Source organism: Lytechinus variegatus, chromosome 16, assembly GCF_018143015.1.
Source record: "Lytechinus variegatus isolate NC3 chromosome 16, Lvar_3.0, whole genome shotgun sequence".
NCBI lineage: Eukaryota > Metazoa > Echinodermata > Echinoidea > Temnopleuroida > Toxopneustidae > Lytechinus > Lytechinus variegatus.
The window spans coordinates 14382832-14410679 of record NC_054755.1 but is presented as its reverse complement, the minus strand read 5'-3'; the positions used below and the strand labels follow the sequence as shown (position 1 = coordinate 14410679).

The 27848-nt window shown below is 36.1% G+C and overlaps 1 protein-coding gene across 1 annotated transcript; it reads left to right on the top strand.

Annotated features, from left to right (window-relative positions):
• The first annotated feature begins 352 nt into the window (after positions 1 to 352).
• LOC121430354 (arylacetamide deacetylase-like) lies at positions 353 to 24692 on the top strand. Its single transcript, XM_041627634.1, has 4 exons — positions 353 to 838; positions 15873 to 16119; positions 22212 to 22275; positions 23151 to 24692. Exons 1-4 carry the CDS (start codon positions 692 to 694, stop codon positions 23953 to 23955), a joined length of 1263 nt encoding a protein of 420 aa, XP_041483568.1. The 5' UTR covers positions 353 to 691; the 3' UTR covers positions 23956 to 24692.
• The last annotated feature ends 3156 nt before the right edge of the window (positions 24693 to 27848 follow it).

Genomic DNA, 27848 nt, shown 5'->3' with positions numbered 1-27848 from the left:
ACTCTTGATGGCAACTCCTCCACCGCTACGAATGGAGCGAGGTACATGAATTAGATTAAATCCAGGTGGTGTTAATTCACCGATTGTCGTTTTATGTTTTTCTGTGTCTGATAACCACGTCTCTTGTAAACACATAATGTCAATATCATGTTCAATCAGGTGATCAATAACAATATCTGTCTTGTTACACACTGATCTAGTATTAACTAAGCATAACTTACATTCTTTAAGGGAACCAGTATCCACCACTCCGTGAAAATCATCACTAAACTTCTTTGTATATTATTTTCAAAAGGTTTATTTGAAAAATACAATACTATCCAGTTTATTTGGGGAGTGCCTACCCAGCATGCAAGAATTTGACACCGGGTCGACTCTTTGAACTTTGGACCTCAAAAATATTATCTGCTAAATCACTTAAGGGCGTGCATGTAATACAAAGCTGAAAAAATATTGGACATTGTGTTAATGAATGATCGTGATCGATGTATTTACTGTTGGTATCATGCATCAGCAGACGGGGTGTAACTTTTGAAAAGTAAATGAAGTAGATAAAGATTGTCTAGCATACCTGGATATTACAAATCGTTTGTCTGGATAGATGAAGTTCTGATCGGGGTACATTCATTTCAGAAGGGATAAAACAACAACTCTCAAGTTCTGCCAATATTGTGCTTTAATAACCGAGAATATGAGGGGAATCATTGTGATCTATCTGTTGGTGGTTGTATCAGGGCTGGTAGTGGCCTATCTCTTCTATGAACCTGTACCCAATGGCCTTACAGAGCCAATGAAATACAGGTCATTTATGGCGATGGTAAATTTGATGAAACTTGTGGTAAGTTTCAGCATATTTAATAAGAAATCTGGTTAAGTTTCGTGCTATCATTTTTTCTATCATGAATAGAACCTTCGGGAACAAGGAACAACTATATTTTCTTATCATAACGTACACACTTTAGGTCTTGTGATAGAACAAACATCTGTGGGGCAGGGAGATGTCACAACTTAAGCCTAAGGACGTGGAAATACTTGTTTAGGGTGTTTTTCGAAACCCCATGGGGGTGCACTTTCATGGCGAGTGGATACCATGCGTGACCCCCCCAAAAAAAAACGTAAAAAGGGTCTGGTTTTTAAGGTAGGGAACTTTACGCATGCAACTAAATAAGGGTGTCAAAACACTAACTTAAGACAAAAGGGTAATATATTCCGGTAAAAAACTACGTGTTTACTGTCCAATTTGCGATGGTATGAAAATACTTAAATACAAAGGATGTACTATTTGCCCCAACAATACATGTTTATAGTCCATTTTTGTGTGTGGGTAGCACTACTGAAAGTAATGGTTATGATGGTAAAGCTGACGTCCGTGCCGTAACAATTAAGGTATCGTGTACTTGTTTAGGAGTTCAATTCAGGGAGTACTTGTCAAGGGTACCGTTTTGTAATTGCCGTTTATACTTTTGTATGTCTTTCATTCATTTTTTTTTTAAATGTCATGAAATGTATGTATGTAAATCCCGAAACAAATTTCCTTTATGGAATTGAATCAATTGAATTGAATTGAATTTTGTTTACTTGTTTTCATTCATTTCATTTTCATTTCATTTATTAGCCACATATCAATCAAAATACAAAGAAAAACATATAACTCATTCCGAAATAGTATGCATAATTACAATATAAATGCAGATTCAAAGTGGATGGACCTAAAGTAATGCAGAAACTTGTTGTGCATAGCTAGGCCCTTAACAAATAATTAATGTGTAATAATTGATAGCTAAAATAGTCATAGAAATAGTCATGAGCTCGAAGAAAGTTAAAGAAACGGGACAAGTACGAAAACAGAGAACGTTACAAAGAAAAGGGACACACAGGTTACTAGACAAGAAAAGGAAGACAAAGCAAAACATAAAAGAAAGAAAGAAGGAAAGAAGACCCGTCTATTATATTACTGTTAACGATTGCGACGTTTAAGGATAACATGAAATATTTTGACAGAATTGATCGTATGCCAATGAAATAGAAAATAGTAGACGGGTCCTTTGTAAGGGTATCTGCAGATACATGTAATTTATTTACAATGAAAAACATACGGACATATGAGGGGATGGAGCACCTGGCAGACGAGGAAAAAAAAAAAAACTTGATGGTTGCTAGGTGAGAAAAAGTATCAAAGGAAGAAAACTGAGAAGAGGTATATTTTCACTGACTACCAGGTGCCCAATCCACTCTCTGACCGTCCTGAAAGTAATACACAATTGAGTACAAATTAGATAAATATATATTGTGTATTTAAAGCGGACAGTTGGGTTCTACGAGAAGTAATTGCCACCTTTCGCAAACCTCAGGAACGGTTACGTTAGGGTCCCCTAACACAAACATTTACGATAAATCATACACTTGATTTTTAAGATTGATTGTACATTAAAGTAAATAGAATCAAGCGTAAAAGAACTGTTCTACAATCATTGCCAAGCTTCGTGTCACAGGCCCTATAGATCTGCTTTTCATGTGCAAAATTCTTTCATGCGATACCAGCATGCCATTCCAAATTGTTGAATTCCCGCTTCCATTCATACGACTGGTCTTCATATTATTCCTGCCTGAGCTCGCGGCGGGACTACCTGTACCATGGCTATCATGACTCAAGCTGGCTGGAGACATGCGGAATGTAGATTATGGCATGGATAAGAAAGTGGTTTTTCAAACAAATCGAGTACATATTGAGTAAAGAAAACCTTACTGAATTAAGGCTTAGATATATAATTTACAGTCCATCGAATCGATATTGCATTTAATGTGGATTATTGATGGATCACTGGCAATTGATTCCATGGGTCGGGTCAGATCACCTCTCTCCTGCCGAAACCATTTTCGCATGCGATATGTACACAGCATGCAATAGGCCATAAACCGTCTGAATACCCCCCCCCCCGGGGCGGGGGGCACTCAGTATAATGCATAGTGGGTATGTGCCGCGGAGGGGACCCCCATTTTTACACTCAAATTTCCGTTCCAAGGCATAGCACTTTTGACTTATTGACAAAAAGAAGAAAGAAAGCCGTTCCATGGCATTGTATTTTCTTCATATCGAGAAGAAAGTAGAAAGAAATCCGCTCCAAAGCTTCGCATATATTTCGTTACGCCGTTCCTGTCGCATTGATCTGCTACAAGGAGCTGCAATTTTGGTGAAAAGCGGCCGTAGAGCGCTTTTCGACCATCGCCTCAGCGAGAGCGCACCAGGCGGAGGCCGCGCTAGCTGCATCATGCACGACTGTCCGTTCCATATAGGGATGCATACGCACTCACAGAGATACGGAGATCCGTTCCAAGGACCCCCGTTTTCACAAACATTTGTAATTCCAAAGCCCGTTCCGAGAACCCTCCTTTTTACAATAAGCCCGCTCCAAGGCCCCCGTTTTTTGCTTCGCCCGCGGCACACCCCTACCACTTTTTTGGTCGAGTGCCCCCCCCGGGTGAATAACATCAAAATTTGTTTTTTTTTTTCTCTTGCCTGCTCCTTCTACACAAACATAATGCCTTTAGCCCCCCCCCCCGGGGCCGTTTTCACAAACATTTGTAGATCCGAAGCCCTTTCCGAAGACCCTCCTTTTTTTAAATAAGCCCGCTCCAAGGCCCCTTTTTTGTCTCGCCCGCGGCACATGCACCCCACCACTTTTTTTGGTGGAGTGCCCCCCCCCCCGGGCCTCTGGCACACAATGTAATTGGCAATAGGTTTAACTTTCCGCGAAAATGGGGGATTTCCGGGGGTACACTTCCATTGATGAGTGGATATATACCAGACGCGACCATGGGGTTTCGAAAAGCGCCCTAAACGAGGGAAGTAAGTCTTTTTCAGATTATGAAAATGCATCTCTTAACAAGTATTTGGGTTGTGACACCCTACAAGTATTGGAAATATATCCCTTTTTTCAGTATTGTAATCATCGTTTTTGACACCCTTCTAACGTTACATAGGCCTATACGTAACATACTTACCCACTCTTTCCCTTTTTACGCGTGGTTGCACCTGGTATCCACTCTTCAATGGAAGTGCCCCCCCCCCCCGGGCGGCCTCTCGATCTCTAGATCTGGTAGTTGGAAAGTCGTCCTAAATCGGATATATCGCTGTTACCATGGTAGCAACCAGAATTTTGCACACGAACTGCAAATTGAATGTTTCAGTTCCAGATGTGAAACAAAACAAAAAATCTCATGTCACACAATTTGCATTGCAGGACAGAGTTTTGCGACCATGACGACGGGCCCAAAAGTCTCTTCCAAAATCAACTATCGTCGTGAATAACCGTTCGCGTTCTTCCAACGAAAGGTCGGAAATATTGTCTCAAAAGAGACGTTTTCAATTTTCTTTTAAATGCAGTTAAGCTAACAGATCTTTTTATATCGATATTGAGAGAATTCCAATATTTGGGACCTGAATAAATAATAGTATTGTGGGAAAACTTTGGTAATAATAATCAACTTTTATATGGCGCTTAAAGGTCAAGTCCACCTCAGAAAAATGTTGATTTGAATCAATAGAGAAAAATCAGACAAGCACAATGCTGAAAATTTCATCAAAATCGGATGTAAAATAAGAAAGTTATGACATTTCAAAGTTTTGCTTATTTTCAACATAATAGTTATATGAACGAGCCAGTTACATCCAAATGAGAGAGTCGATGATGTCACTCACTATTTTTTTTTGTTTTTTATTGTTTGAATTATACAATATTTCAATTATTACGAATTTGACGATTAGGACCTCCTTGCCTGAAGCACAAAATGCTAAAATAATGGAATTCCACGTGTTCAGGGAGGAATGAAACTTCATTTCACATGACAATGATGTGAAAATCAAAATATTTCATATTTTATATAATAAAATACAAAAGAAATAGTGAGTGAGTGATGTCATCAACTCTCATTTGGATGTATCTGGCTCGTTCATATAACTATTTTGTTGAAAATAAGCGAAACTTTTAAGTACCATAACTTTCTTATTTTACATCCGATTTTGATGAAATTTTCAGTGCTATGCTTGTTGAATTTTTCTCCTTTTATTCAAATCAAGTTTTTGTTGGGGTGGACTTGTCCTTTACTACATCGGAACCGTGTCTAAGCGCTTTACAGATATATTATTACCCCGGTCATCGGATTCAATCAGTCATTCCCGCACACAATATATGCACATCCTCCACTCCCTGGGGAATATTCCAGTCAGTCGTTCTGGTTTTTTGGAAGATGAAATGAAAATGATTGGCGTGTTGGATAGTCATGCAACTGGTTGCTTTTTATGAACATATACAGTGCGTATAAAAAAAAAAAGTTTACACGTAGAAAAACTCCTGTAAAATTATACATTTGTAATATCCTGAAGATTTTCCCACATTTTAACACTGGTACAGATCCATTTAAGCAAATGACGATATAACTGTTGAAAAATATTTCCGCTTGAGTGAGCACCACTTACTTTTGTAAAGTTAGTGAAAAATGATTTGCGCAGAACTTTGAAATAGTTATGCGAATAAAAGTACACCTTCATCATGAAGAACACGTGGAATTTAGCTATTAAAATTGATTTGAAGATATCTTTTACCTTTTTAAAATTGTTTCCTTGCCCAAAACACTTCAAAGAGTGCATTACGCCCCACCCCACTCCCCCACACACCGAGGCCATCGTGACGATATTTGCTTTACACTGAAATGTAATTTACATGAAATGACTTAGGCTTGATTTTCATTTTGTTAATCATTGTCACGCTTGGGGAAAGTATGGAGAAACAAGCATTAAATGAAAAATGAAATAAAAACCCACTTTAAATGATAAAAGCTTAGTGAAGAAATGCTGGAGATGCCTGATATAAACTTTTGTTCAGATTCAGTTATGTCCTCAGATCCAGCTGGCACTAAGAGGGTAAAGGTTGTGCTTACTAAGTGTTGAAATTTCAATTTGGGTGGCAAAATTGTTACAATATGCTTGAATGTATTCGTTTTATTTAAATTGACTAAAAGTGCAAGGGAAATGTATGAGAAATGTTTCGCAGGGTAATTTGATTTCGCCTTTACCCTTGACATGTTTAACTGTGTCAAGGGTAATTCCCAGGTCTTTTTCAAAGTGTAAACTTTTTTTGATACGCACTGTATAATTTAGTGCCGGAGGCAAGTAATTTATTGTTCAAATAAAACGAACCCAACTTCAGAAAAAAATAATTATCAGAAACTCTTAAAACACCCTTTTTTAAAAAGGGAGGCGTGAAAACAAGCATTTCTGCGCAGATTTCTGCGAACTTTACAAAAATAGACATTGCTCACTCAAGTGTAACATTCTGTCGAAACTATTACTTTCATTTGATAGTTGAGACCCAGACCTAAGATTATATGTGACAAAATTACCCACATGTTGTATATTTTGTAATTCCCAGGTCTTTTTCAAAGTGTAAACTTTTTTTTGATACGCACTGCATAATTAAGTGCCGGAGGCAAGTAATTTATTGTTCAATTGAAACATAAAATAACCCATCTGCAGAAAGAAAATATCAGAAACTCTTAAAACACCCTTTTTTAAAAAAAGGAGGACTTGTATGAGCTCGTATATGGGCATCGGAAATTATACGAATTGCTCTCTTTTGAATAACCCAAATTTTATCAAGTTGAAGCTTACTAGAATTCCCCATGCAGGCAAGAATGCCATAGTTTAAATACGGGAGTAATAAAGTAGAATATAACATTTGCATAATATGGAGTGGAAACATTGATTTAAGTTTATACATTATACCAGTATTTCTAGATATAATTGAGCAAATGTGGTTTGTATGAATTTTCCAGGTCATTTTGTCATCAATAAGAAGTCCCAAGAACTTAGTTGATTTAACCCTTCTGATCTGGACATCATTCAATAAAATATTGTTGTAAGAAAGTTGTAAGAAAGTTACTAAATAACATAAAATTTGTTTTATCAAGATTAGGAGAGAGCTTATTGGCAAATATCCATTCACATATACTTTGCAACTCGGTGTTAAAAATCTCCACAAGCATTTGAGGCCTTTTATGCGAGGAAAATATACTTGAATCATCTGCATATAAAATGAAAGACAAAAGTGGAGATGAATATTGAAAATCATTTACATATATGTTATAAATCTATAAATCAGGGGCCAAGGATACTCCCTTGAGGAATACCGCAAGTAACTAGTTGGCATTTAGATTCTACTCCATTCAATGAGACAAATTGTTTTCTGTTTGTAAGATAACTTTTGAACCATTCCAAGGCCTTTCCCCTTACACCATAATGATGCAGTTTATAAAAAAGAATACTATGATCAATGGTATCAAAGGCCTTGGAGAAGTCCAAAAATAAACCGATTGTATGGCAATGTTTGTCTATAGCAGATGAAATTTTGTTAATAAAATGAAGAATTTGCATGTGAAGTTGTATGCTTTTATCAAAATCCAAACTGATTATCAGATAAAAGTTCAAAGCGTATGAAGAAATCTATTGTACGTTTACATACCAGTCTTTCTAAACTTTTTGAAAAAGCAGTTAGGAGAGAAATTGGTCTATAATTATGACACTTAAGTTGATCTTCTTTCTTAAGGATAGGTATCACCTTCGCAATCTTCATTTTATCTAGTACAACACCGTTTGAAATTGACATGTTGAATATATGATTTAACGGTACAATGATTTCACCGATGATGGTTTTTTAATCAGCTTGTTCGTAAGATTATCAAAGCCAGGGCTTTTCTTATTTTTCAAATTATGAACAATATCAGTGATTTCTTTCTCGTCGATGGGCAACATAAACAATGAAAATGGATTAAAGTCTAGCATAAAATCATGAAACGACCTTTTTGCATTCGGAATAGATTGTGCTAGATTTTAACCTACAGAAGAGAGAAAAAAAAATCGTTGAATGTTTCAGCAATACATTGTTTATCTTCAATAATCGTTCCACAATGCTTGATTTTTGATAAATTACAAGAGTTTGATAAATTACAAGTTACAAGAGTTTTCTTGTTAAGGGTAAGGGGAGGGTTTCACATGCCAATACTTGTAAAGTGGTGCATTTTCAGAACATGGAAAATACTTAGGGTGCTTTTTCGAAACCCCATGGTCACGCATGGTATCCACTCGTCAATGGAAGTGCTCCCCTGAGAGCATATTTCAGAAGGGAAAAGGGTGATACCAAAACGACGGGGGCAATATAATAATATATTTCACGTATTGTATTACGGGACACTTTCACGATTCCGGACGCGCATTACTGCGTACGAAAACATTTTCGTACCGCAAGACTTCCGCAGTTCAATTTCACAGAGCAATACATATGTAGAACGAGATCGCAAAACAAGGCGAAAAATCAAACTTTTACCTTATATTCTTATTCAATCTCTTAAATGGCAGAAAATGTGAAGGTGGGTTTTGAACAATGACAAGCCGCCATGCTGTTGTACATGTATAACTTCACATATTTGTATACTTTTTCCCATACGTGTACTGTATCAAAGCAATATCTTTGATCCAGCTGAGACATGGCGGCTTGTCATTGTTCAAAACCAACCTTCACCCGACAAAGGAAATTATAATTGGTATTGTGTCGAAAATCTGTCTGTCTGATGGTCAATCGGATCGGGGTCGCCCTAGCCACAAATCCGTCTCTGTGGTCTAGTGGTAAAGGCACCGGAGTTCAAAGTTGGGGGCCCGGGTTCGATTCCCGGCAGAGACATTTTTCGGCATCACAATGTTTCCAAAGGGTAGATAGCTCTGGGGAACCTTAATTTAAGCTACACCCAGCATTGTTCTCTTCATTGATTTCTTTTACAAAATATTTAAATAAAAAAAAGAGTTGCCAGAGCTGTTGTACATGTATAACTTTACACACACACCCACCCACACCCATATATATATATATATATATATATATATATATATATATATATGGGTCGCTTCATCCCCCCCCCGCTCTCTCTCTTCCTCTCTTCTCTCCCCTCTCTCTCTTTCTTTCTCTCTCTAATGCTCTTTCTTTCTCTCTCCCATAGCAATGTTTTCCCGGCTTTCAGCTAGGAACTAGGGTAGATAGGCTTTCAGCCAGTGGCTAGGGTAGATAGCTCTGGGGAACCTTGATTTAAATCAAAAACAAGTAGCAATATTTTTATATCCAGTGATCTCACTTCCAAAATCAACGAGCTTGTTGATAGTTTTCCTCGTCTTTTACTTGGCAAAAGATATCTAAGTGATTTCCACAACGCTGATGAATTTCCATGATTCTTAATAATAGCTTTACGGATGTAACGGCGTTTTGCCTTTCTGATCACCGATATCACTTGATTACGAAGCTTCCTGTACATGTTCCAATGATCTTCGTTCTTTGTTTCCTTTGCTCTACTTTTCATTTTATCTCTTTCACGCATTTTCTTTAATATATATGCATTCATCCATGGCGTTTCTCTATTTCGATATCGTTTCTTTCTAATTGGTGCGTGTTTGTCAAGAATGCGGTTCAGATTAATTTCAAATGCCTCATATGCAGTATCAACATCATTTTCTACAAGAACATTGTTCCAGTTTATTTGACTCAAATCATTTTTAAAATCATTCATATTAATTTGCTTCAGATTTCGACTGTAAATAAACTTATGATTTACTGGAGGAGAGCGACATTTTCCATACACAGATAAAACCATACAGTGATCACTGAGACATATCGCGCCAATATGATGTGTTATAGCGCCACCTTGTGACGCTAGCTAGCTAGTTGGTAACCACAATATTATTTCTCGCCCCTTTTCGGCGCCGTGTTGTAAAGACAATTGGGACCTTTCGCAATCATCACGGACGCTAGTATTAGGGTCCCCTAACACAAAAGTTAACGCTTCATCATACACTTGATTTTTAAGATTGATTGTGCATTACAGTCAATAGAATCAAACGTAGAAAACTGCTCTACGATCAATGCCAAGCTTTGTGTAACAGGGGGGTTACAGGCCCTACAAATCTGCTTTTCGTGTGCAAAATCCCTTTCCGCGACACCCGTACCGCATACATGCATGTATATTACGACTGATGGCTGGAGATATTCAAAATGCAGGACCTAAAATAGATTTATGACATGGAGAAGAAAGTGGTTTTTCAAACAAATCGAGAACATATTGGGTGAGGAAAAACTTACTGAATGAAGGCTTAAATATAGATCATTACAGTCCATCGAATCGATATTACATTTAATGTGGATTATTGGTGGATCACTGGCAATTGATTTCATGGATAAGATCAACCTCTCCAGCCGAACATTTCGCATGCGTTGATATGTACACATCATATGCGATACCGTTGAACTCGTTTCCTTTTGTTTCTTTTGTTTACTCCTTATACACAAACGATATGCCTCTCGCACACGATGTGAGGGGCATTATGTTTTACATTCCTTAGAAATGGGATTAGATTCAAATTCCGGGGGGGGACCACTTCCATTGATGAGTGGATACCAGGCACGACCATGGGGTTTCGAAAAGTACCCTAAACATGCTAAACAAGGGGAAGCAATTCTTTTCCAGATTATGAAAATGCATCTCTTAACAAATATTTGGCTTGTGAAACCCTACAAGTATTGGATATATATCCCTTATTTCAGCATTCTAAACATCGTTTTGACACCCTTATAACGTTACATAGGCCTATATACGTAACGTACCTGCCCACTCTGTCCCCTTTTACGGGTGGTCGCTACTGGTATCCACTAATCAATGGAAGTGGGCCCCCCGGGCGGCCTCTCGAGCTTTAGGAGGAGTCAAATGTGGCTTTGGAAAGTCGTCCTCAATCGGATAAATCGCTGTTACCATAGTAGCAACCAGAATTTTGCACACGAAACGCATATTGAATGTTTCCGTCGCAGATGCGAAACGAAAAAAAAATCTCATGTCACACAATTTGCATTGCAGGACTGAGTGTTACGACCATGATGACGGGCCCGAAAAGTCCCTTCCAAAGTCAACGACCGTTGTAAATAAGCGTCCGCGTCCTCAAACGAAAGGTCGGGAATGTTTCCTCAATAAATGGTAGGCCCAAATGTAATTATTGTGATCGTTGTGTCATCCTTACTGTCGTCGGAACAACATCACAATAAATGATCTTACTATGGTTTGATGAATAGAAAACATCAATTAATGTTGTAGTTGTTGACGTAACTCGAGTGGGTTTTTCCACAAACTGTTTTAAATCATAATCATTTGCAATGTGTAACAAGCGACTTGTATGATTCGAAAGTGGCGTTTTCAGTAGATCACAGTTGAAATCACCAAATAAAACATATTCATATGATTTAGCTTCAACACGCTGAATAACGTCTTCCATGTCATCGAAAACAACAGTCGGCGAAATCGGAGGTCTATACCAGTAAATTGCAATAAAAGGTTTCTGATTTGGAATGTCATTTTCAAGGGATATAAGTTCCAGATTATCATTCATGAAGTCATGTCGAATTACATAGAGGAGATTTTCTTGAACATAAATTGCAATACCTCCACCACTTCTATTTCGATCAAGCCGAACAAGATCGTAACCATCTATATTTATTTCATTATCCGATAAAGTAGAATCTAACCTCGTTTCAGTCAATGCAAATATCTGAATTTTACTTTCACTTAAATAAAATGCATCGTATATCTTCAAAGTTTTTACAAAGAGGTGATATATTCATATATATATATATATATTATATATATATATATATATATATATATATATGTATATATATATATATATATATATATATATATATATATATATATATATATATATATACATACATACATATATCTAAATATATATATATGTATATCTAGCTGAGGCATGGCGGCTTGTCATTGTTCAAAACCCACCTTCACCCGACAAAGGAAATTATAATTGGTTGTGTCGAAAATCTGTCTATCTGACGGTCAATCGGATCGGGGTCGCCCTAGCCACTAACCCGTCTCTGTGGTCTAGTGGTTAAAGCACCAGCGTTCAAAGCTGGGGCGGCCCAGGTGCGATTGCCAGCAGAGACATTTTTTCGGCATTGCCAAATTTTTCAAAGGGCAGATAGCTCTGGGGAACCTCGATTTAAGAGGTTTAAGATTAGATGGAGTAACAGCAAATAAAATCCCTTTGAACAAGGTTAAAAACCGCCAGCATAAAGTATGACATGCATGCACTTTGTTCAACATCTCTTGCAATTGTGTAGACAAATGATTCTCGCATGACTCCGCGACTATAGGTTTTTATAAAGAGAAAAATGTTATTGTGATGATAATTACTTTTTCGCCGCATCTTGGTCTGGTTATATGTGTAGTACATAATTCGGAGGCATGCGAAATAAACTTTGCAATATGTCCTGAAATATTACTCAAATTTACTCGACTGGGCATGTGCGGGCACTCATCTGGCAAATACAACAATGCATACCAATATTCCACCGACCACATTTGAAATTTTCATTCGCCGCAAACGATCAGAAAAGTGTTAAAATCCGGTTTCAGTAAAGGTAAAATTCTGACTTTTTTCACTAATTAACGATTAACTGATATAATCTGGGCTAATATTTTGGCGCTGTAGTTATTATTAGTGTCTTGTCATGCATTCAAATTTCAGTTTGTTAATAATTTTATGAAAGATGGAAAATTTATACAAATGGATACTCGTAAAATTTCACTCCCCCGATTTCTTCGCTAAACTGGCGGCTTCGAAGGCGGACATGAAAAAGGTCCTTACTGCCGTTATTTCTTTTAGTCCAGGATAGGCCCCATAGAAAATTGACCAAACCTTGTTTTTTTATATATACAATATTTTTTGATGGTTTCTTGTCAATTCGAGGGTGCTGATTACGAATCTGGATGATGCCACTCGTGTAACCTTGAGCATTTTCCGCAAATTGGCAAAATCCAATATGGCTGCCAAAATATGCAAATTACCCATGAAAATCATAAAATTGTCCACACATTGGCTGTGAAATGCATGAAATTGCATGGCAGGAGTGAAATACAATCTTAAGAAATTATTTTTGAAGAAATATTTATTTTTCTGATATTCAAAATGGCCGCCATAGGCCATTGTATACACTATCATGTACAATACGAATAGGAAAAACTAATTTTCACAAAAATTAACACCAAACTGCAAAAATCGCGATGTATGAACGAAGTAATATATGCAAATCATCATTACTAATGAGATATATTATTTATTATGTCAAATATTGGAACATTGCTGTATTTTTGTATCTAAAATAGCCGCCACTGGCCCAAAGACTATTATGTACAATGGCAATGGCCGGGGCCAAAAAATGACAAGATTGAGCATTAAAATGCATATTATTAAGATAAACGAGTGGAATACTGACTAAAAACATTATTGTAAATATGCCATTCATGTGATAAATGGTGTATTTTGAAATTCAAAATGGCCGCCATAGCCCCTATATTCATCATGTACAATGCGAATGGAGAAACTAATTTTCACACGTCGAGTAGGAAACATAAAATGCATGTAATTGTGATCTATGAGTAAAATATTGCTTGCCAACATGTTTTGTAGCAAGATATATCATTTCTTTAGTCATACATGTGATAAATACTGTATTATGAAATTCAAAATGGCCCATATATGCCCTAACAGTATAATTTAAAATGTGAATTGGGACATATAATTTGGATTATGCTAGACTATGACATCCATATAATCGTGTTGTATGAGTAACACGTTATTTGAAAACCTTTTTTTTTAATCATCGCATTTCTTCTTCCATATAGATGATAAATACTTTTTTTGACATTCAAAATAACCTCTACTAGCCCTAACTAAATTACGTAACATGCGAACAGGGAAACTAATTTTCACAAGAGTGAGAATCATTAAATGCATATAACTGTGATGTACGAGTAAAGATATTGTCTTAAACATTATTTCTAACTAAAAACATCACATATGGGTCATGGACATGGTGGAGGTATGATAAATGCTGTACTTTGAAATCCAAAATGACTGCCATAGGTCCTAAAATATTATTGTGTACCTTGTAACATGGGACATATAATTTTGACAGAATTTGGCTTTGCTCGACTCTAAATATTGCATATAATTGTTAATTGTGATGTAAGGGTGAATTATTGTCTAAAACCATGGTTTCTAACGAGATATATCATAATGTTGTGTAATTAAGGTGATAAATGCTGCATTTTTTAAATTGAAAATGGCCACCATAGGCACTTATCGTATAATATACAATTTGGGTGGTGACAAATAATGTTCACAAAATGGGCATATGGCAGCCATTTTGAATGTTGAAATACAGTATTTATCACCTAAATTACACAAGATATTATATATTTTGTTATAAATCATGTTTTCAGACAACATTCCAATCATACATCACCATTTGACCAAGCAAAGCTAAATTCTGTTGAAATGATTTGTTCCCATTCATATTGTGCATAATACCGTAAGGGACTGTAGCAGCCATTTTGACTTTAAAATAACCGTATTTATCAGCAAACTGGCAGAACAAATGATATATCTTAATAGAAATTATGCTTTCAGACAATATTTTACTCATAGATCACTGTTACGTGCATTATGGTGCTCACTCCTGTGAATATTGGTTTCCCACTTTGCATTGTACATAATAGAGTTAATGTTGATGGTGGCCATTTTGAAAGTCGAAATCAGTATTTTACACAAACTTGAAACCTGAATGATATATTTCGTTAGAAAATACGTTTTTAGACAGTATCCAATTAATTTATCACATATATATGCATTTTAGCGCTCACTCTTGTGATTTCCTTTCTACCATTTCTCATTGTGCATTATACTTTTAGGGTCTATGGCAGCCATTTTGAATATCAAAATACAACATTCACCACAAACATGGCATATGAATAATATATTTCGTTAATAATTATGTTTGTAGTCAGTATTCCACCTGTTTAATCTTCATAATAAGCATTTCTGTGATCACTATTGTGAATTTTTGGCCCCCATCGCCATTGTGCGCAATACTGTTTGGGCCAGTGGCGGCTATTTTGAATATCAAAATACAGCAATGTTCTCATATATGACCTTATAAATGATATATCTCGTCAGTAATAATGATTTGCATATATTACTTCGTTCATACATCGCGATTTTTGCAGTTTGGTGTTAATTTTTGTGAAAATTAGTTTTCCCTATTCGTATTGTACATGATAGTGTATACAATGGCCTATGGCGGCCATTTTGAATATCAGGAAAATAAATAATTCTTCAAAAAATATTTCTTAAGATTGTATTTCACTCCTGCCATGTAATTTCATGCATTTCACAGTCAATGTGTGTACAATTTTATGATTTTCATGGGTAATTTGCATATTTTGGCTGCCATATTGGATTTTGCCTTTGCGGAAAATGCTCAAGGTTACACGAGTGGCATCATCCAGATTCGTAATCAGCACCCTCGAATTGACAAGAAACCATCAAAAAATATTGTATATATAATAAAACAAGGTTATGCCTCTTCTATCCTGGACTATTTTGTTTTTCTTTAGAAATGAGCAGCTGCCTGAATAATTTTTTTTGCCTGTTGGAACTCCAGTCACATTATCTTCTTGATTTGAGCTACGTCTACCTTTCCCCTATCCATTTCTTTCACAATAGATATATATATATATATATTAAACTGATTTTCAGGGTATAGTTCGAGGAGAGTGCCAGGCAGCTATATATGAACATATCCAGCTGCCTGGCACTCTCATAGGACTATACCCTGTAAATCAGTTTAATGACAAATATTGTAATCGTAGGTATAGAAAAGGATTTAATAAGTCACATTATCTTTTTTATTTTGTTGAATCATCAGATTTCTGCATCACATCTTCTACACAGGGAAGAAGCTTATGGCGAATACTACGTGAAAAGTTTACAATTTATCACAAATTTGGGAGCCCAACCAGAAGCAGAGGTCGAGGGGTCAAACATCAAATCAAAGGTCACGAACTTTGGCGGGGTTCAAGTCATACTTTATGAGCCAATCAAGAGGAAGAGTTCTGATCTAATACCAGCTTTGATATACATTCATGGAGGTGGACTGTGCCTCAGCAGCGCAAGTATGTATTTCAATATTTTACATAACGTATAATTACAATTTGGTCTTGAGCAGTAAATTGCAGTAAACCGAAATAGCTGCTTTTCAAATCGAAGAGACGAGCATGATATAGTTTATTACATGGGCTTAACGTGGAGCGTTGTGGCCCAGTGGATTAGTCTTCGGACTTTGAAACAGAGGGTCGTGGGTTCGAATCCCAGCCATGGCGTAATTTCCTTCAGCAAGAAACTGATCCACAATGTGCTGCACTCAACCCAGGTGAGGTAAATGGGTACCGGTAGGAAGTAATTCCTTAAAAAGCTGTGTGCGCTATGAACGCTTAGCTTAGCCGGGTAATATAAGAGCGCCTTGAGCACCTAACAAGGTGGATATGTGCGCAATATAAATACCCTATATTATATTATTATTATTATTTCGTTATATGTTTTTTAATCATATTTAGATAATAAAAAAACTGTGTAGTTATGTTTTTGTATGGTATTGACAATGGGTAAAATGAAAACCAATTAGCTCAAAGCTGACATTGTCATGTAAAGCTTCCCTTAATTGTACATTCAAGTTACCTCCAAAGCCGGGCTGTCACTAAGGGGGGGGGGTGCGATACCTCCCCCACTCCTCTGGTTATCGCGGTAGTAATTCCAGAGAAAATCTTTGTCGGTAATATCAACTGTAGTCACTTTTATCGTTTAAATGTCATGACTTTTCGCAATGTGAACATTAGGAGCTCTCTGTACCGACAGTGACAAGAATGTCTCGGTTTTAGGTCTAACTTGCCCCATGAAGAAAAGGGGCGAGATGAGAAAAAAATAGAAGGAAGAAAAAAGAGGAAAGAAAAAAATGAAAGGAGGAAAGAGGACAAGAAAAGAAACAAAAAATGAAGAGAGAGAGGGAGAGAAAGAAAGAAGGGACGGGGTAGGAAAAAAAATAAAGGTAGCCTTGCTGTAAAGCGTCGGTGCAATGAAAAATGTTGGATGTTGTCCGTCGGACAAAATGATCAACTGTCGGGGGAGCGTTTCATGAAAGGACTTGTCAGACATTTTATCCGACAAGTCTATCCGACAAGCACTGTTTTATCCGACAGTTACCATAGGAACAGTGCCTCTCAGCGAATCAAAATCGAGGAAAGCTGTCAGATCTGACAACTTGTCAGACAAAAATGAAATGCTACCCAGGTCACTAAAATCCCAACTGGTTCATGTAGGCCTATAGTGTTCTTGCTGTTTTTTTTTTAGTTCCGCAAATTTTGTCAGTAAAAGTCAATTGCACACCCTTACCTCTTAATTGTCCTTATTAGCATTGTGAACGTTAAGAGCTCTCTGCATCGACAGTTACAAGAATGACACGGTTTCCGGTCAAAACTGCCACCCCCTAAAAAAATTATGCGCTTCGTGCTCGCACCATTTATAAGTGAGATCCATATCTTCTTCAAAATAGTCCTACATATCTTTAATTAAATAGTGCTTAAAAGTTTCCCTTTTGGATTAGCATAAAACAAAAAATAATATAGATATATGTACATATATATACATATATTATATATATATATATATATATATATATATATATATATATATATATATATATATACACATATATATATATATATATACATATACATACATATATATATATATATATATAAATATATATATATATACATATATATATATATATATATATATATATATATATATATATATATATATATATATATATATATATATATATATATATATACACATATACATGTATATATATATTTATACATATATGTATATATATACATATATATATATACATATATATATATATATACACTCTCGAAATCCATCTCCACACACACACACAAATCTTCTTTTTTAGTAATCTTTTATTCTCTTCTCTCATAAAACAAAATTGAACATAGTAAAATATAACATTCATGATTATAAATTAAAAAGCGATATCGAAACAAATTAACCATTATTAAAAAGTTTGATTTGAACGTACAAATATTATAATTACATTTGACAATGATTAAATTTAACAAAAATGAAGTTAAACAATGTCATAAATAAATTCTAAAATCAATTCAATTTGTTGTAAAAGTGTCTGATATACATTCTTTTCTCTTACATTTTTATACATAATACATATTTCTAATTGAAGAAAAAAAAAGTACAACCTAAAATCAAATCATTCACCATTTCTTGATGGTTGTATCACAAAGAAAACTCTGTAAAGAAACCTGTAAGTTTATTAAATAATATGAGATTTATGAGAGAAGATTTACTATTGATAATCTTCGGACCTTCCCGCACACTCACATCCCACCCCAATCACACTCAAAACAGATTCACGCACAAACACCACCTGCCCACACACTCTTACACGCACCCTCCCATACCCTCACACACACATACATACATCCACCAGATCAAATGCATTTCATCTGTCCGCATATGTGTTAAGGCAGCTGTCATGAAAATAAGTGCATATCATGCATTTATTAAAAAAAAACAAATGGATTCGGAGTGCCTCGTCGTCATGAAGTGTGAACATTTTCCCACTTCCTTAGGTGACCGGATAATTTTCCACGTGCCTCTGCTATTCTTTTTTCCTCCTTTTTATTTTCCAATATCTTTTTCCTAATCTCTTGAGGGGTTGGGGGTCTTCTTTTAGCCTTACTATACTCAAAGATCATAAATCGTTAACGTTAAACGATATCACACATGTTTAGGGTTTGAAAGACGCACAACTGCCTGTATAAATTGGCCCAATTCCTTAAGGTCCTTTTGCAGGTCAGTATATTTTTTTCTCGCGCTTCGCACTATATGGATTGTTAAGATATTAAAACAATTAAACTTGGTATAATTGTTACGAAACAATTGTTACTTTTCTATTAAGATAATTTTGCAGGGCAGAAAGCACCCCAAAAATGTTCGACATTTGTACACCCTCCTGTTGCACCACAAATTGTCACCCCGCGACAATTTGTGCTAAAACTGACATCACAAATTGTCACCCCGCGACAATTTGTGCTAAAACTGACATCACAAATTGTCACCCCGCGACAATTTGTGCTAAAACTGACATCACAAATTGTCACCCCGCGACAATTTGTGCTAAAACTGACATCACAAATTGTCGCCTCGTCACAATTTGTGCTGCAAGTGCTGATCTCAAAATGTAAGCATTTTGTGCCAGTTTGTGGGCAAAAAGAAACCTAAAACCACATTATTGTCTTCAACCATGCACCAGTCTACTGTGTAGTGTATGGTGTCCTGGTGTGTGTAGATATAGTTGTTTGTGGTAGAGGTATGTTCGTCGTGTTAAAGGTGAGTGCTGTGTTGGCAAGGGTGTGTGTGTACATTATCATCTTTTATTATCATTTATTTATTTGATCTATTTTTATTTTCATTTTTGGGGTGTGTGTGTGGGGGGGGGGGTATATCCACTTGGTCAAGCAGTAGCAGTCGGTCAAACCTTCTGATCGTCTGATACCATATGAGATAAACCCATTTGCTCAAGTTTCTAGGTCGACATAACCAACGACCAGTGAAAAAAACCTTTAACCAACATCAATGTCAACAACCAGTACGTCAACGATTGCGCGGCTCGCTGAACCAAACAAATAAACATATAAACACAATGTTAATATTCATTTGTCAACAATAACATAATTCAAACATGATTGAATAACTTGTAAATAACTTCAAATATACCCACAGGGTATATTGATACTAATTATGAAATATACAACGGTCAAGGATATTAACATGATTAAAGGAAACCTGGATAAGTTGATCCTATGATTTGAGTTTAATAATAGTTGTTTGGTAAATAATGATTAATTGGTAATGAATAATATAAATCAATATAAGATTTAATCTGAATATGTGCAATATAAACTCATTAAATTGTTGGCCTAATAAATGTAATTCATTGAATGAACATTGTCATCCCTTTAATGCCCTTAGTTATCTTAAAGCAAATAATGCTTAAATTATTATAAGCAATCAAAAATATAAAAACAGACAATAATTAATAGTGACTGGTTAAATAAAAATAAATCATGAAGAATCATGTGATTCCTGAACTAAACCAAACAGTATTTAGATTTGTTTATAATAACGTAATATAGTAACAGATGATTTCACTTAACCGGTGTGTTGGCTCAGTTGGTAGAGCGTCCGTCTCACAACCGGGATCTTCGGGGGTTGTTGCACCCACAAATGTAATAACGCCCACAAAGTAATAACACTTTACCCACAAATGCAATAACGCCAACAAATGTAATAACACAAAATTAATGTAATAGTTTCACCCACAAATGTAATAATGCACTTTACCAACTAATGTAATAATTTTTTATCGCCAACAAATGCAATAATGACTTAACCCACAAATGTAATAAAATTGAAGGGATTTTTGGCGAATGCGTTCTTAACTTAAATCCTTTAGTAATGCGTTCATATAGCACAACTGTGCAAAGTCTATTTTCCAGACCCGGTTAATTAAAAAATTATAATATAAGTCCAAAGTCTATTTTCCAGACCCGGTTAATTAAAAAATTATAATATAAGTCCAAAGTCTTTTTTTCCAGACCCAGTTGTTTAAAAAAATCATAATGTAAGTCTAAAGTCTTTTTTCCAGACCCGGTTATTTCAAAAATTATAATATAAGTCCAAACTAAGATACAATATTGATATTTCGGTGGAATACAAATGAGAATCGAGCTTAGTCTTTTCTCCAGACCGACTTAATTCAAACTGGTGGAATAAATGCCTTTGCTGTTGTTTTAACTTATACGGTGCGTATTATGCGCTATAAGAGTAAATTGAGAATCAAGCGTAGTCTTTCTCCAGACCCGGTTACTTAAAACTAAAACCCTATAGTAATGCGTTTATATAGCACAAAAGTGCAAAGTCTTATTTTCCAGACCTGGTTAATTAAATATTTACAACATAAGTTCAAAGTCTTTTTTCCAGACCCAGTTATTTCAAAAATTAAGATCCCATAATGATATTCCAGTGGAATAAAAATGAAAATCGAGCTCAGTCTTTTCTCCAAAACCTGTTATTCCAAAATTATATACAACAATACAACAACAAAAACAGTATAAAGACCCCATAATCTTATTAATGCTGGATAACATGGACATATAGCATAGTCTTTCAGCCAGACCCGTTTATTTTTTTATTATTCTGTATTACTGTGTACAGGCGCGGTTCCAGGGGCAGCTTTGGGGACTCAAGCCCCTACCAAAACTTTTGACCACAAAGAAAACACGTACATGAATATGTAGGCCCTGTATTGCATTCAAGTCTTCTGAAATTTTGCAATTCAAATAAAACAAAAATCTCCCTCAATCGCTACACGCTTCTTTGCAAAATAATATCCAAATACAAAATACAAATGCTCTCTGTAAGTACAGCATCCTCTACTATACAGTAGTCTGCCTTAGCCTCTTCACTTCAACCACGATGTATATTATGCCGTAAAATTGAAGTTTTCATGATTTGTCAAAAGCGCTCTGAAATTTTGTCATGAGTTATATGATTTGTTGTTGTTGGGAAAATGGCTTTGTCGCTGTTATCTTATATGACCGAGGCTAAAGCTAATTAAAAACATATAATTAAGAGCCAGGAATGTCGATAATTCGGATGGGGGTGAAAAAATAAGGGGGACTAGCTGCTAGGTGATATCAGTCTCCCATGACTACAATATGCTGCCACAATAGGCTATTTTCATTTTATGGAATGAACCATCGTCACAAAATTTCAAGCCCCCAGAAGCCCCAACATATTTTTTTAGTCCAGAACCGCGCCTGACTTTGTTAGGATTTACATGTACATAGGTCTTGAATTGAATAATAATAATTAAAGATTTGTATCGCGCACATAATTATCTGCCAATGACACTCAAGGCGCCATATTAATTCGAAAATGATTTGATTAGCGTTGTGTATATGATTTTCAACGATTTTTAAATATTTGTTAGTCCACACTGTTTTATTGATCTCATATTGCATATATAGTAGGCTTATAATTCACGCACATTTTGTCCAACGAATTAATATGAAGTCTTCTTACATGCAATGTTTCATTTTAGATTCATACGATGGACTAACAAGGACCCTGGCTGAAGAACTCGATACTGTAGTTGTTTCGATAGAGTACGTTTTCACTTTTGTATTACAATATAAAGGTAGCATACAACCCTATATATTTATACAGGGATATATTAACAGGGGTTTCATCAATTTATACCCTAAACCAAGATATTCAAAAAATTCATGAATATGAAAGCGAATGGGGTCCAATTGGTAATCTTATCTAGCTCTGCTTTTATCTCAGGATATCTCACAGTTTTATGATGCTTTCTACTCTAGTTCAGATAATGCACCAAAGTTGAGAGGAATAGACCTGTTTAACTGTATGTACCGCAGTCGATGCTAAAAACATAGCCCTACTTTATTTGCGTTTTAGGGCATCATCATAGGGGTTTTCATCTATTTTTCGGGTTTTTTTACTCTCTTTTCGCGTTCCGCGCCTAAACACTTCCTTTTCCGCTTTTCTATCTAATGTATGCTGTCGATTGTCAAATAGACCCCTCCCCTGGGTGATCGTCAAATAGACCCCTCCCCTGGGTGATCGTCAAATAGACCCCTCCCCTGGGTGATCGTCAAATAGACCCCTCCCCTGGGTGATCGTCAAATAGACCCCCCTGGGTGATCGTCAAATAGACCCCTCCCCTGGGTGATCGTCAAATAGACCCCTCCCCTGGGTGATCGTCAAATAGACCCCCCTGGGTGATCGTCAAATAGACCCCTCCCCTGGGTGATCGTCAAATAGACCCCCCCTGGGTGATCGTCAAATAGACCCCTCCCCTGGGTGATCGTCAAATAGACCCCCCCTGGGTGATCGTCAAATAGACCCCCCTGGGTGATCGTCAAATAGACCCCTCCCTGGGTGATAACTGCATGCAGTGTATTTTGTGCTTTCCAAGTCTTACTTTCAATGATTTCTTTTGTTTTCTGCCTCTGCACAGTTATCGTCTTGCTCCAGATCATCCATTCCCATCAGGTTATGAAGACTGCTTAACAGCCACACGTTATTTCATACAACATGCTGAGAAGGAGTTTGGCGTCGACGAGCGTCGCATTGCCATCGGTGGTGACAGTGCTGGTGGTCAGCTCTCTGCGTCTGTATCCATTGGTATCCACGATGATCCTTCCCTACCAGACCTTAAGCTTCAAGTCCTTATCTATCCCTCAACACAGAAGATTGATCTGAACACCCCATCATATCAGAAATATAGGGCTGATTTCGGCTCATCAGGAGTTATTCCGTTACATTTTGGCGTCACTCTCGCGAGTTTAGTTACAGTAGGTAAGATCGACCCAGAATTCATGAAACATGTAGCCAACAACAACCATATATCTTCTGATTTCAAGAAAACAACAGTTGAATACAAGTACCTCGATCACAACAAGATCCCAGCGGAATTCCGTGATCCAAGGTATTACAAGACGAGGAATGATCCTGAAACAGGCAATGCAGCCCTTTTTAAGCGTATATCACCGATCCTACTTGATCCTCGAATAGCGCCGTTGATGAGGAGCGATCTTACGGGACTTCCCCCTGCTTTCATCATCACCTGTGGTTTTGACTCGCTTCGAGATGACGGTATCTTTTACAAGACTCGCCTGCATGAGGCTGGTGTGTCTGTCAAATGGTCCCATTATGAAGAAGCATTTCATGGTATACTGTGGCTGAGTGGCGCCAATATTAATTTCACAATCGGTGAAAAAATGCGCAAGGAAATCGTCGCATACATCAAAGAAAACATATGATACCTGACGGTTGACTGTAGGATATTAAAAACAATGTTAAAGAATATTCATTAACCATCAACAAACTTGTTGTACTTCAGAAATAACAAAAAAATATAGTAACGTACCGGTGTAGGCTTTAAAGCAACGATATTCTTTGTTTGAAGATGACGCCCATTGAGTACTACATGTAGTATGTGGAAGAGGCTAATAAATTCCAGTTAACGGGGAGGGTCTTGGTCCAGTGGCGTACAGACAGGGGACGCTGGACCCCCCACCCAATATTTCAAGAACAAGAAGAAAAAAATGGAAATAGAGGAGTATGAACATGATACCAGAATATTTTGTGCCAAAATCTATCAAATAATATGATTTAAAAAAAAATCATATTAAAATGCCGAAATTTTAGATCGCTCGCTTGCACCTTGAAAAAAGGAAATTTGTTCAGTACGCCAATTCTGGCCCCCTCAAAATGTTTGGCTCATTACACCACTAAAAAAAACACAATACATGCAATTGGATCATCTTCAGCCTCGTTAAATGGATGAAAAGCCTTAAAATTGATTAAAGGAAGTTATCTGCATCATTCAAATAAAAATAGATGTTCATCCTTATAACTGATATGAAAGTTAATGGAAGACCAAAACAATTATCTGTTCGATTTTCTATATCAGTTAAAAACGACGATTAAATGCTCATGGGAATTGCTGAACCTCATTGGTTCATAGACCCATCTTAGCGCATATTAAGTCTAGGCTCCATTTGAGAACAAAAATACAAAACACACTTTTTTACATTACTTATAAATCCAGAGGTGCAAAATGTGCATATATACGGTTGTAAACATTTTGAAAATATGTTCTTATAGTTTTTTTCATGGATAAAATGGTGGAAAGGGTTGGCGATTTTTTTTCTAAATAAATCAAAATCGGATTTATTTGATTTAGATCATATTTTTAAAATTTAAATCAGATTTAAAAAGAATAAACAATTTTTTTTAAACAGAGCGCACATACCAAAAATATTATCCTTTTTACTGATATCAATTCTAAGATCATACATTCCACTACTAAAATTATTCTGAACAACCATTCCATGAATAAATCCAGTCAAAATAGAATTTATAGAAAATACCAATATCATGAAGATGATGACTTTTCTGCTGTGTCTGCTTATCGGGTGTATATGGTGTTCATATTCAAAGCTCTTATGATGAAATGAGGATCAGTTTATTTGGAAGAATTACATGACTCGGAGATTTAAATTCTCTAAAGAAAAATATTTTGTTATTTTCAGGCCAAGGATTGAAAATCACATGTTTGTTTAAATATCATTTAGGGTGTACACTTATTGTGATTATTTTGCAATCAAACAGCAGTATATTTACAAAAAAAGTATGTGTGATACAAAAAGAAGCACAAGCATACCGAGTTTGATTACTTTTCTTTCAAAGGATAAAATCTGTTGCAGCAAAGCTTTATGTGTATTACAAAAAAGTATTTTTTTTGGTCAACCTGACACATGTTATAACTGATATTGATTGCTAATTTTTAAATGTAGCATCGAAACTTTCAGCATATTTCCATACAATGGCGTCCCGTGGGTCATGGCATGGGGGGGGGGGGGCACCAGCAAAATTTTTTAGTCACTTAGTGAGCGCGCTCAGTTGCCAGGTATCCTGATCTACTAGAAACATGAGAAGGACAGTGCCATTTCACGAATATGTATCTCAATGATCAAATAATGCGAGTGCGCAGCGCCAGCTGAATTTTTTTAATGTTCAGACCTAAAAAGTGACATTTTAAGCAAAGTTTTGTAATCATGACGTACTTATCTCGCAAAACAAACAATGCGAGTGCAAAGCACGAGCTGAAATTTTTGTGTATATTGACCTGAAACAAGGACATTTTATGGACTATATTTAAGGAATCCATTAAGAGTATACATATCTCACCATCGTCATCTATAATGCAAGTGCGAAGCGCATGCTCATTTTGTTAGAATTACATCTAAACACATGAAGCACTTTTTGTAGCCATTGTAATCATGATTATCATACGCATCTAACTAGTCAAATATTTCGAGCGCGTAGCGCGAGCTTAAAATTTGGACATTCAGATGTGATTAGGACATTCTAAGGCTTGTTTGTAGGAAAGCACTTAGACCATTGCTATTTCACTGACCAAATGATGCGAGCGCGAAGGGCGAGCTGAATTTTTTTTCAGATCAGAAAAGGGGACAATTTAAAGACTTATTTTAGGAATTCATAAAGAGCAAACATATCTTACCAATCCACTAATGCGAACGTAAGCACGGACGGGAAAAGTAAGACCTTAAAATGGGCCAATCACTTCATCAACTAGTCATGAAAAAGAAGCCTAAGTCGCTACATAAAACAATCAACTCGAAGTGCGAGGAGATATCTTTGGTGTACATTGACTTGAAAACAGGTTTTAGTACAGCAGGATTATAGATCTCGTTAAACAGACAACGCAAGCATCAAGAACAATGAAGACATAGGCCCTGAGTAAATTATGTTTCATAAAGTATGAAAAAATGTTTCTTATGCAATGTAACATAATATAATCATTATGATATGACATTATTATGAACAATAACTTTTTCTTTCCCACTACCCCTGATAGCAAAAACTGGGTAAAAAGACGTCATATTGACGTTATTTTACGACGAGTATCACGTCGTTTTGACGTCGTAAAAAGACGTCTTAAAGTCAAGAATTTGCACCAACGCACGTCGTCATATCAACGTCGTAAAATGACGTGATTATGACGTCTTAATAAGTCGAATACGACGTCTTTATGACGTTTTTATGCCATATTCCTGACCAGTATTACACGTCTTTATGACTTGATTATTACGTCATTAATGGTTACTTACAACGTCTTTATGACGTCTTTATAACGTATTCATTACCAGTATTATACGTCAGAATGACGTCGTATATTGACGTGATTATTATGTCATTAATGGTCACTTATGACATTTTTATGTCGTGATTATGACGTAATTAATAGTCACTTTATAACATATTTATGACCAGTATTAGACGTCATCTGGACATGATTTTAAGGTCTTTAATAGTCGACTACGATGTCATAATGACGGAATTTTGACTTATTTTGACGTGATAATGATTTACATATGAAATTGTACATGAAAACACAACTCGAACGTACAGTTAACCTAGCTTAGTTCAAAATATTAAAGAAATCAAATCATGGGTTAATCAGTTCCAATATTTTTACGATTGCAAGATTGACTGTAGGTCCAAGACTTGTCAAGAACAGACAAAACACAAACACCCATACACACAGTCACACACATTAAACGATAAATCAAATACACATTTCAATTATGAACTCAGTTACAAATATTTTATTAATAAATTCAAGAAATCGCGTAACAAAACTTTTTTTCCTTTAAGAATACAGTGTGTGGTGTATTCTTGTAAATACAACATACAAGTTGGATTTTACTCTTACAGGGTGCGGATTGCTTTCCCAAAAGTTTGACAAGCTAAAAAAAGGTAATTTGGCTTTCAGAATTGGCACCCCCCCCCCCCATTCCGTGTCTGGTCAAAGAACTATGAAACCAGTTACAATGTCTGTTAACAAATACAGAGATACAATTTGGATAAATTGCCTATTCATCTATTGCCAACTCGTCCACTGTGATCATGGCCTACCTCATTTAGTCAAATGACAATTGGTCCATCAACGAAATATCTAACAACCATTTGGTCCAATAATCTTCTAATCACCAGCTTGTCTATGACCATTTCATCTCATAACCAGTTGATCTAATACCAATTTTCTTTTCCTTCATTTTGTCCGATTAACACTTATTACACTAAGTCCAATTAGACCAAATGGTATGGAAATTAAACCAATTGG